The sequence below is a fragment of the Rhinolophus ferrumequinum genome, chromosome 21 (genome assembly GCF_004115265.2).
Source record: "Rhinolophus ferrumequinum isolate MPI-CBG mRhiFer1 chromosome 21, mRhiFer1_v1.p, whole genome shotgun sequence".
NCBI classification, from domain to species: Eukaryota; Metazoa; Chordata; class Mammalia; order Chiroptera; family Rhinolophidae; genus Rhinolophus; species Rhinolophus ferrumequinum.
In genome coordinates this window covers 40,832,544-40,844,823 of record NC_046304.1, presented here as the reverse complement: position 1 = coordinate 40,844,823, position 12,280 = coordinate 40,832,544, and the positions used below count along the sequence as shown (strand labels likewise).

At 50.4% G+C, this 12,280-nt stretch overlaps 1 protein-coding gene across 3 annotated transcripts in view; it reads right to left on the bottom strand.

Moving 5' to 3' along the window:
* Positions 1-12,280, bottom strand: part of CRHR1 (corticotropin releasing hormone receptor 1) — a 48,304-nt gene that overhangs the window by 26,032 nt on the left and 9,992 nt on the right. For 2 of the 3 annotated variants that reach the window (XM_033091243.1, XM_033091242.1), the window contains exon 2: positions 384-471. In XM_033091243.1, the coding sequence (XP_032947134.1) occupies positions 384-471 (88 nt within the window). Of the gene's footprint in view, positions 1-383; positions 472-9,319; positions 9,339-12,280 lie in introns of those variants that run through there. The other variant, XM_033091244.1, reaches the window with a different exon arrangement.

Below are 12,280 nucleotides of genomic sequence, written 5' to 3'. Positions count from 1 at the left end.
CGGCTCAGCCCCCTCTCTGTTGATTCTCACAGCAGCAAGGGCTGGGGCCACTTCCCCTGTTGTCTACCCCAAAGCAGGGGCATAACTACTCAGCACACTCGCCACGTGCCCCTCCTATGCCCGTGGCAGATGCTGTCACCTAATCACAACTCTCCTTCCCGCCGCAATTTCAGGAACCTCCTGACACAGCACTCCCTCCGTGGAGAGATGATAAATTGCTTGGGCCCTAGAGAGGAAGTCCGCCTGCTAGTCCTGCCTTAGGAATATTCACGGCTCCGTGTGTGGGCCCTGGGAGACCTTGGCAGGGGCAGGTGGTAGGGCTGTGGTAGGTGACAGGGCTCTGGTGACCTGGACTCTTGCAGGAGCAGAGTGGCAACACTCACCAGAGATGTTGCTGACCAGGGACAGGCTCTCGCAGTGCTGGTCGTGGAGGGAGGCAGAGACGGGACTCAGCCCCAGGAGGAGAAGGACCTGTGGGCACAGGGTGACAAGGGACATGGTTAGCCGGTGCCAGGAGCAGGCTGGCCTGCAGCTTCCTGCCTCCCCTTTATTCCCCCTCCTACATGTCTCTTCCCAGACACCTCCCCACCCCCAGCTTCCTCCCCCATGTCCTCTCTGCCCCAAAGGCCTGGAGCTGCCCTGTTCTCCGGGGCCTGGAAGGGAGGCTGGTAAGAGCAGGGACTCAGGTTCCCAGGAGAGAGGGGATGTTTCTCCCTGAGGGTTGGGAGTCCCTAGCGAGAAGGAAGGCCCCCAGATAAACAATCTGCCTAAGGAAGCCGCCTCCATCCCCATGGGATCCCCAGCACGGCCCAACTGTGTCCCAGTGCCCTGAGCACATGGGCTCGTAGACCCTCATCAGTGTGCTTCCCTCCCTGCTTCCCTCCCGCGGCAGGCTCTCCCAGCCTCGTGTTCAGTGAGCTGCTTCCCGGGCCCCCAGCACAGTCCTGCGAATTACCAGTCCCCTCAAATTGTGCCTCACCAGTTATCAAGCTGTTTTATATCTGCAATGGCACTTACTTCTCCCTGGGGCTGGTGTGGCTGTCCCTTTTTGCAGATGAGGAAACTGGGGCCCAGAGAGGTGAAGGGATAGTGTGGAAAGATGGCTGCCCAATTCCAGGGAGAACCTTTGTCCCTTCCTTCCCACATGAACTCTGTGTCACTCGGATCCCACAACCGGAGGGCTGCCCCTTCTTTAACTAACACCCCCACACAATCATTATGTCCCTTCCTTTGAGGTCACCACCCTCCCTAGATTTAGAGTCAAAAGAGACCTGGCGTCCTGCCCCAGTTTCGCTGTGTTGCCATAGGCAGGTTACTTGCCCTCTCTGTGCCTGTTTCCTCTGCTATAAAGATGGGTATAACAGTACCCCTCCCAGGCTTTCACGATGCCCTCTGTGTAGAAGACCTTTGGGAATAGCACAGCATGCTCCACGAGGGCAGAAATGTTGTTTTGTTTGTCACACTCAAATTTGCTGAATACATTAATGAATTACCTTGTGTTTCAGGTCTGCAAGAGGCACTCAGTAGGTCATGTTCATTGATTTGAACTTGGTGATTTTTATTTAGTCATCGGTTGGAGGCGAGGTGGTTGTTTCCCCTGGGATTTGCTTTGCGAGGGGATAAGAAGCACGGGGGGTGGGGGTGGTAGGAAGGTTTTGTAACCAGCCCTTCCCACCAGTTGTCAGGACAGAGGTGCCCGAGGACCAGCAGAGCTCTGCTTGCATGACCTGGCTCCTGGGATGGTGAACCTCACGGGAGGTTGCTCTCCACATCAGCACCCCTGCCCCTCTGCTCTTTCTTCCCGGGGTGCCCTCCCTGGGACCCTCTCCTGGGCTCCCTGGCCATGGTGTCCCAGCCCTAGCCCATTTTCACACAGTCTGCGCAATCCACTGCAGAACTTTAGACACAGACACGCAGATGTGGAAGCCGTCTTAGCCATTTCACAGCAGGAAAATGGGATCGGGGGAGAGGTAGGGACTTCTCAGGTCCCACTGAGCAAGAAACTAGTTTCGACTAGAGCCAGGGTGTGTCTAGTAGCACACAGCCGTCATGCGCAGCCCTCACTCGCATGCGGGCCTAGGATGAGGAGAGTGAGGCAGTCCGTTTGGGTGCAAAATTTAAGGGGGGGCACCAAAAATTTAGTAGTCAAGATACATAATATTTTAATGCAATATTTAAAAAAATAAATCTAATGTAAAAAAGTCCATGATGAACAAGAAAGCAAAAACTTAAATTAAAAAAAAGACAGGCTCAGTAACAATGCTGGGCCCTATTGGAGCTTGGGGTAAAAGGAAAAATCAGTAACAATATTAAAATATGATTTATCTTGATTACAGAGATTTGGGGCACCTCCTTAAATTTTGCCCTTAGGAGAATGCCTCACTCTCCTCACCCTAGTCCTGGCCCTGCCCTGCTCACGTGCCTTCTTCCCAAGCTGGACTCCACACCCCCATCCCACACCTCCCCATGGCTGTACGTCCTCCTTTCTCCGGGACTCTTTCCCACTCACCCCTTCTGGACCTCAGAACTTTCCCCAGTTCTTAGATGCAAACTGACCTGCCCTTTTCCAGATGCAAGCCTTCTGTGCTCACGTGTCCTGAATGTCCTATCCTACGCTGCCCCCATCACACCCCACCAGTGCCACCCATCTTCCCTGGTACCCACTCCTTCCCACTTCTGTCATCTGCTCTGCTCCCCTCTCTCCCACCCTACATTCTAAGGTGGAATGGAGTGTTCCCCCCCCAAGTCAAAGCCTGTCCCACCCCCATCTCCTTCAGGAAGCCCCCTTGAACCTGATGGTCACACACATTGTCCCTTCAGTGCCCCGGCCTGAGTCTTTAGGGCTTGTTCACTCTATTCACTCGCTGGCACACTCCTTCTGTCACCTCATAGGGGTCTCTCTGCTCTGACTGGGCCAAGCTCCCAAGCACACCCCCAGCCCTGCACCCCCATCCTGTGCCCCGCACTCAGGACGCTCAGCAGACAGCACTGGGTTTAGCTAACTCATTCCTGGGACTCGGGAGTGATCAGAACAAACCCATTCAGCTCTCTGGCCCCAGGGAACTTCCAACACTTTATTAATCAGTGATTAAACTTCACAGTCCCCAAAGAGATGGTGAAATATCTTTTCCCTCATTTTCCAAATGAAAACGCGGAAGTGGAGACAGGAAGAAGCCACCAGGCCAGCCAGTGGCTTTGGCTAGTTAAGCCGAGAGCAGTGTCCTGGCGCACAAACCTGCACGGCTCAGCTCAGCAGTCAGCAGGGACCCAGCTGTTCTGCACCGGCCCCAGAGAGGAGCTGCTCAGCTGGGGGAGCCAGAGGTTCCTTGTGGAAGGAGACTAGGAATCCCTGCCCCCAGCTTGTCACCCCACCCCACCTCTGCCACCTCCCAACACATACACGTGCACACACAGAATGGAAGGGGGGCTCCAAGAGCCAGCTCAGCCACAGGCAAATTAAACTGGAAATACCTCATTCCAAAATACCAGCCCTGCTGCCTAACTTTCCACCATTCTCCTGACCCTGAAGCTGTGCTTTGTGCTACGTTCTTGGAGCCCCCTTGAAGGCACACCTGATTCTATTCCCAATGAGTTGCTTACCACGTTCCCCAGCACACCTGGTCCTGCTGGTGTCTGCACACCTGTGGCCTTGAAGGTCTTTGCCCCTCATCCTGGCCCACCCTTCACCTGGTGAACTCTGCGGTCCTCGAAAGCCACGGCCTCTCCCCTGGGCAGCACCTTCCCCAACCCTTCAAAGCAAAGCACCTCAGTCACCCCATCAGCGTGCCATGTCCCCTCTGGACCTGCACTGGACCCTGGCGCCTCATGACGCTCACAAACAGAGACCCCAGACTAGCCCCAAACAGCATGAAACAGTCTCAGCATAAAGCATTTACACGCCGGGGTTCTAATTAGATGGCACGTACACCAGCCAGAATGTCTTAGCCTCGCATCTTAACGGAGGAGCAGAGCAAACCCAGATTCATCATAAAACCAAACCAAACGCCACGGGGCGAAGGCCTAGCCTGTCCTTGGCTCGCTGCCTGTAACCGTGACCCTTATGTCTCCTTGGATGTGATGGTTCACAAAGTCATTTTCCACCGAGAGGGCCAGCTTTGCATTATGCAAAGAAAAAGGCTTTTTAATATTCCCGAACCAACCTTTCCTCTCAGGAAAGGTCAGCTCTGTACAGAATCTGCGCCTGTGCTACCTCTTGCTCTGCGGCAGGGCTTGTAAAGACTTCTGGCTTATTCCTGAATCACAGTTCCATGAAAAGTCCGGAGTTTTCCTGTGTATTTCCTCCCACCATATGTTGATCTCCTCTTCAACGTTCACTATGGTTTTCCATTTCCATCAACAGGCAATTATTGCACTGTAGGAACAGGCCCCAAAGTTTCAAGGATGCTGTCTGTTTCCTTCTAAAGCTGGGAGTTCATAATCTGGGGTCCACAAACACACAAAGATCGGGGACATGAAACCCTATAATTAAATGCGGAAGTCACATGTAATGACAACCATGTCCCTGGGGAGGGTGCAGTGTCCTTTACTTCTCAGGGAGATCTACCCCCGTGTCATGCAGGGGACCCTGCTCGCTGCGCCATGTGTCGTGCACGGCGGCCTGCAGGGTCTCTGCTCCCGCTCCCCACATAAGAACGCAGGATATGGTGAGGCCAAAAAGGAACACCCACGGAGCCATAGGTAGGGGAGTCACACCACTATGATCTCACTGGAGGCTGGGTTGGAGACACAGGAAGCAGGAGCAACACAATTCTCAACCCTCACTGCGCCGCTTGCAGGCTCAGCCACCATCTGCTTGCTAGGCCCCCATTTCCTGCTAGCCTAGCCACGGCAGTTATATTAGTGGCCAACGGCTCACTGGTTACAGCTGACGGCCAACTAGCCACAGCTGATGGCCATTTGATCACAGTCGATGGCCATTTACTACCTGAGCCAGCACCTTTCTATGTGAGGCCGAGAGCCTGGAAACTGCTTTTTGGGGCTCTGTCCCCACACCCCGCCCCCCCAAATATGGCTGGAGCACCTGGTGAATAGGGTCACATCAGAGGCCTGGGCCTCACAAAACCAGACGCGTCCTCCTCTCTTGAAGCAAACTAACCATGGTTTTGGCCCAGGAAATACCACTTTCTTGGGTCCCTCCATCTGCCCCTCCCCTCCATCAGCAGCCTGAGCTCCTGGCTCTCCTTTCAGAACGACTTTTTGACAAACCCAGTTTTCAGGACTTGGTGAGATTTACCCTTTTCCAACAGCTGGTAGAGAAAACCAAAATGGCACCCAGGGTCTGAAGTTGGTGGAGCGCTAGGCTCACTCACTAGTTAACGCGGCAGCACCAAGGCCCAAAATAAAACCGGAGCCTCAGCTACAGATGTCTCCACTCCAAAAAGCCAAACCTTGAATGTTAAATCTGATAAGGCCAAGGTGTGCTGCAGCTCACGTACAGTGTCACATCAAAATGACTGTCCAAGGACTCGGGGGGTACCTGACACGCAGGCGCACTGCTCTGCGGGTAGCAGGCAGGGCAGGTCTCACGCTCCCCATTTTAGAGGGGTTTTATAATTGAGGTCCCAAGGTCACAGAACTGTGTTTAGCTGTTGAGTGGGGACAGGATCCAGTAAACAGGCAATCTGTGTCTTTTCAGTGGATGAAAGATGGAGGAGGATGGCCCAGGTCAGGACAGGCCATGGGAAGAAGGGGATGGACAGACAGATGGACAGACGAGAGGGTGCAGGAGCCCCCCCTCCCTCCAGGAGGCGATGGGAGGGCCAGACGGAGTCTGTCAGCTGCCTGCTCCAGCTGCTGCCCGTGCCCCACCCCCCAGCCAGCTCAGAGCGCGCTGGAATTGAAGCTGCCATCCCAAATCCCAGTGTGACTTTGGCATAAAGGTTAATCACACCCAGAAAATGCTTATTAGAGACCGTAAATAACTACATTGCTGAAGCTCAGTTTGGTCTTTAAGGCACACAAGTGCAATTTCTTTTGATGGGATGATTTGGTAATTGACCTTTCAGGGAGGGTTCTGAAAGGCCACTGAAGGGGGAAGAGGGGTGGCCCGGAGGCTTCGGGGGCCGCCTCCACCACACACATGAAGAGCCAGGAGAAGAGGACCAGCCTCCCCTCCCCTTCACCTCTGATGCACAGCTTGGCAGACCCCAGAGGCCTCAGCAAACCCTCTTATAGGGCCAGGGAGCGAGCTGGCCCTCTGACACAGCCAAAGCTGCATAATTTGAGAGTGATCCTTCAGCAAGATTCCTCCCCATTCTGCTGAGTTCTCAGCCCAGTCCTGCCACTGACTGACTGTGACTTCGGTGGACGTCAATCGGCCCCTCTGGGCAATGAGGTCTTACCTGCATCACAGGGATGTGGGCCACCTGGGGGAAAATGAGGGGCGAGATGCTTTCTGAAATTCAAAGTCCCCTACAAGTGTCCCTGTGGTCGTTATCACCACTTGGTTGCTCTGAGCCCCAGAATCTCCCTCAGTCACAGAGAGGGCTGGACCACAGCCGGCTTCCCACAGGTAGGACCCAGGCCCTTTCTCCAACTCAGAAGGACCCTTCTGCCTTCTCTGTAAGCTTTCCTATGGGACGGGGTCTTTCAGCTTAAAAGGAAAGTTGTTGTGTTTTTTGTCTTTTGTTTCTTAAACCATTAGATTTAGTGACCTCACCAAGCCTCTTGCTGGACTGTGATTCTACATTGAAGGAGTAATATTTCCTCTTAGAGACTTTCAAATGTACAACACAGGATTATTAACTATAGTCATCATGCTGTACATGACATCCCCAGAACTTATTCATCTTATAACTGGAAGTTTGTACCACTTTCACCCATTCCCACCTGCCCCTTCTCCGGCAACCACCGATCTGTTGTTTCTGAGTTCAGATTTTCTCGATTCCACATATAAGAGATCATACAGGATTTGTCTTTCTCTGTCTGACTTATTTCACCGACTGTAATGCCCTCAAGGTCCATCCATGTTGTCACAAAGGGCATGATTTCATTCTTTTTCATGGCTGAGTAATATTCCATGGTATATATCTCACATTTTCTTTATCCATTCATCCATCAATGGACACTTAGGTTATTTCTGTGACTTGGCTACCATGAATAATGCTGCAGTGAACATGGGGGTGTAAATAGCTCTTCAATGCAGTGATTTTGTTTCCTTCAGATATATATACCCAGAGTGGAACTGCTGGATTATATGGTAGTGCTATTTTTAGTTTTTTGAAAAACCTCCGTGCTCTTTTCCATAGTGGCTGCACCAATTGACGTTCCCACCAACAGTGCATGAGGGTTCTCTGTGCTCCACATCCTCACCAACATTTGTTATTTCTTGTGTTTTTGATAATGGCCATTCTAACAAGTGATATCTTATTGTGGTTTTGCATTTCCCTGATGATTAGTGATGTTGAGCACCTTTCCATGTACCTGTTGGTCATTTGGTCATTTGAATATCTTCTTTGGAAAAATGTCTATTCAGATCCTTTATCCATTTTAAATTGGATTATTTGGGGTTTTGTTTTATTTTTGCTACTGAATTGTATGAGTTCCTTGTATATTTTGACTATTAACCCCTTATCAAATATGGGATGTGCAAGATGTGGCCTGTTTTAAACAAAGCCAAGAGAAAGAAATCTAAACATGAGAAAAAGGAAGGGTCATAAATCAAGATTTCTTTAAAAACCTGGCTCCCTGTTGCGTGTAAAAACCAGGATACGGTTTGCAGAAATAAAACACATGTGTAATCAATTCTTTGAAACCTATCTGTGCCTACAGGGGATATAACTGTAGCTACAGGCGATGATATGGAGAGAGGCAGGGCCCACATGCAACTGTGTAGTTTCTGCCCCACACAGAAGTGCCAAGTGGAGGGGTCAGTGGGGCTAGAATTGCAGGCTGTGCACCAGCAGAGCTGGGACCCTCAGGCTGGTGCCTTTTCACTAGCCATGGAAAAACTAGACTGGGGACGAAGGGCAGCCATGCCAGATGCCCTTTCTTAGCCTTTTTGACCATCCAGGACTTTGGCCCCCTGACCACCCTCTTCCCCTCATCCTGCCCCGCCATCTCCTCCCCTCTCAGCCTCTTTCTATGACAGACAGAGCCTGTCCCCACCTCAAGACAAAGAGCTTGTGCTTTCCCCCAAGTGGGTGTGCAGTGCAAGATTATTCTAGGCAGATGAGAAATAATTTATTGTTACATTTAATGAACTTAAATTGCTGTTTTGCAGAGAGGAAAAATGAGAAAGAAAACTTCCCTCAGGGAGTGGGGCATGCCTGGGTGTTTCCCACCTTCATGACTTCTCCATGGGGCCCTGGGCTCAGGATGTACCCTGTCCCTCCCCCTGGCCCTCTCCCTGCTACCTCATTCCTTTGCTCCCCTAAAGAGGCCACCCAGTAGAGATGAAAGCAAAGGGCTGCCTGCTTCACCCACTCAAGGGACAGCAAGGACCTGTGAGACCCCAGTTCACAGTGAGACCCTCCAAGGGTCCCAGATATACTGTACGGTTGGGTTATAAGCTCCCTGAGGGCAGGGTCTGTGTTTGGCTATCTGTACCCTCAGTGGTGCCTGGCATAGAGTAGACCCCAGTACTTGTTTGTTGTATGAATAAATGACTGACTGACCAATTGAATGAACAGATGGGTTTTCACTTTCTGCCCCTTTTAACCAAGGGGGGGGGGTCCCACCAGGACATTTTGACGGGCTCACTTCCTATTCCCCATTTTCCTGAGTCTCTCTTCCTCCTGGCCATCAGGAACGCTGTCTCTCTCTCTCTCTCTCTCTCTCTCTCTCTCTCTCTCTCTCTCTTTCTTTCTTGATTTTTTTCCCCTTTATCAGTTTTCAAGATAATTGTTTCCTTAACATACTCCATAGATGATCAGTTCTTTAAATATCATTATAAACTCATAGATTTTAACATGTCTAATAGGTTTCAATCCATGATCCATTGTAATTATTCTTCTTATTGAAACTCAAATTGCCCCATCTTTGGCCAAAGGAAGCCACTTCAGGTTGGTTTCTAATTCCTTTTCACAAGATTCTAAGTGGGTTATTATGATTATTAATTAATTTTTTGGGGGGATATGTTCCTTGCTATTTTATATGACAAGATTCTCTCATTTCTTTTAGTTGGCAAAAATATTTCAAAACCATCATATGCTAGGCATATTCTTTGCTATTGAATTGACCATTGTTTCTAGCCTTTTTCAGTAGACAGATATAGAATAATGATATATATATTTACATTTTGTATATAGAATAACATACACCCATTACATATAAATGTCTTATGAGTTTATGCTGATACAATTCAGATCTAGTAGTATAGGGCTTTTACTTCACCGCTCCCATATCACCACTGTATCTCCTTTCTTACACACTGAGGATTCTCATTCTACTCTGCCATCTTGTCCAGAACTCCCAGGAGGGCTCTCTTACGCTTGGTCCTTGCTTTCTATAGGGGTCCCAATCTTGGACCCCAAGAGGCGATGCTGAAGGAAGAAGTGTTTTGGGGGGGTAAGTACATGGCTGAGATCCTGTTCTGACTCTGACAAACTTGCTCTGTGACCATGGACAAGTCACCCCCATCCCCTCTCATTGCTTCAGTTTCTCCATCTGTAAAACGAGGAGGGCAGTGTGTTCTCTACACTCCTTTCCAGGTCTGAATATGCGCTGACTCAAGGACTGACAGGAAGGTAGAAATTCAGGCTTCTAACTTTGGGGCCAGAGAGACCCACACTGGAATCTTTTCTTTGCCCCTTCCTCTTTGTGTGACCTTGAACAAATCACTTAACCTCTCTGAGCCTCAGTCTATTCACCTGTAAAAGGGACTAATAAGGAATGAAGTATTTATACCCTAAAGCTCTTGAGAGATTCAACAATGTGATGCAGTTAAAAACAGCATAGGCCCAAAATGGGGTAAGCAGTTAAATGGTAGTGATTGCTACTATGTACAAGTTGCTTCCTTCCTGACTTGGCCTTACTCTCCAGATGTGCTCCATGACTGGTCCCCTGCCCACTCAGGGCACACCCTCCCACTTTTCACCACTACTCTGTTCCCTGGAGCCGGCGGCCACTGTCGAAAGTGGAACGTACATCACTGTCCATGATGCAGATTTGCTGGGCACGGGGAAGGGGGTGGTGGGCAGTGCCCTGGAGCCCTGCTGACCTCCCATCCCTGTCCAGGTTCCCACTAATTCGTTCTCTCCTCCTCTCGGTAGGACCAACTCTCGGATTCACTCATTAATATTTTCTCACATCTCGTGCCTTCTTGGTCTCCCTGCCTCTCTCCTACCTACCTTCATCTCTCTCCTGGTCTTAATTTTTCCACCTCTCTCAGTCTTCCTCAGACTCTATTTTACTCTTTTCTTTTTCTTCCCTCTCTCCCCCCTTTTTTTCCCTCCCTCCCTTCCTTTCTATGAATTCCAGCTTTTACTGAAGGCTTGCCACTGTGTCAGACCCTGTGCTTTTTCTCATTTAATCCTTCTCAACGCCAAGACATTGGAGCCGTGCTACCTCCCCGCTGCAAATATTCCAGTCCTGGGATTGTGTCCGTTAAGACAGGGGACTGTAATGGTGGCACTAAATCTTCTATTTTAAGATTTGGATCTCCGGTATAATTTAATTTAACAAGTGTAATTTAGCTTGGGACTTTTTGAAAGCTTTCTTTTCTTTCGTTGCCTCTTAATGATTCTATACATTCACTAGGCAGACCAGTTTCAATGTTTCTGTTTACTTCCGCCCAGTGCTGGCCCTGAGACTTGGGAGAGGTTTTGCATCTGTATGGGATCCACTCCTGGCACCAACTTAAATCTATATAACATATGCAAAGGTTATATTAACCAGCTTACCTGCACCTTCCCCCACCCCAATGGACAAAGCCGAACTCAGTAGAAAATTCCACTACAGGCCCAAGAGATTTACACCCTGGTTAGAAAAGATGAAACTTGAGACTGTTAGGCCAGGAGCAGAGACCGCCTTAGGCCCAGAGAAACCGCCTGGAATGTGCTGAACAGAAACCATCTTATTTAGAAGCCATCTTGTCCTGCCCCCTGCTTGCTTGTGATGCACTGACGAGGAACTGCCTTGCTTACCTCCCACTATAAAACTCCAGACCCCTCTTACTCGGAGAGGTTATGGTCTTTTCTAACCTGACCTCCCGCTGCTCAACCACGCCAAATAACTTCTAAGAGCCCCGTTTCGGTCTCCTGCGACCCAGTCCTCCGGCAGGGCCTAACAGCGTCCCTGGCGGGACAGCCTGCTCCCTTGCCTGTCCTGCCTCCCTTCCTCCTCCCACCCCCAGCATGGATCCTCCAAAAGAGGAGGTACAGGTTTCTTTTGCCTCTTGATCTCTAGCTCCTGGCCACAGCCTGGTTCCCCAAGAGCTGACAGTGGGAATTAGGGGGTAGACACTGTAGGACTCTGTCAGTGCGGGACTCAGGAAGGGTTGAGCTCGGTTCTTGCCACCGGCCCCAGGGAGTTAGTTGCTCAGCCAGGACCCGGGAGTGGCTCCCAGACACTGGGGAATTGTCCCTGAGGGAGGGCCTCTGTTACCCTGGGAGACAGAGCCAAGGTGTCGGGACAGGCGCTGGAGATGCCAGCTAGCAGGTGCCACTATCAGCTGTGCTCTCACCTCAGCCCGCTCTGTGACAAGTGTAAAGTGAAGGGCATTTCGGAGTGGACAGAAATGGGATGTGCTTTAAGAAGCTGCGTTTTAAAAGAATTTAAACAGTATTTTCTATCTCCCAGATAGAAAGCGCTGTCTGGAAATTTCCAATTTCATCTGGGAGATAGAAAATTCTGTTTCTCAGGCTTCAATCCAGAGATTCAGGTTCAGTAGGCCTGAGGGGAAACTCAGGGCTCTATTTTTTAATGCTCTCCAGATGATTCTGAAGAATTGAGGGTAACTGAACTAGCCCAGTGGTTCTCCACTGAGGGCAATTTTGTCCCCCATCAGACATAGGGCAATGTCTGCAAACATTGTTGGTTGCCACCACTGGGGGAGTGCTAGTGGTATTTCGTGGATGGGGGCCAGGGATTCAGCACCCTCGAATGCACAGGACAGTCCCCCGCAGCAAAGAATTACCCAGCTTCAAATGTCACTTGTGCTGAAATTGGGAGACCCTGGGCTGGAGGGTTTTGCAACAACTTCCCAGCAACTCCTTCCCCACGGCCTGCCCATCGGGGGAGTTGGAGACGGGGAAGGAAGATGGTGATGAGAGGAGAACCCTGAAAAGAATGGGAGAACAAGAGAGAGGGGCCTTCAAGA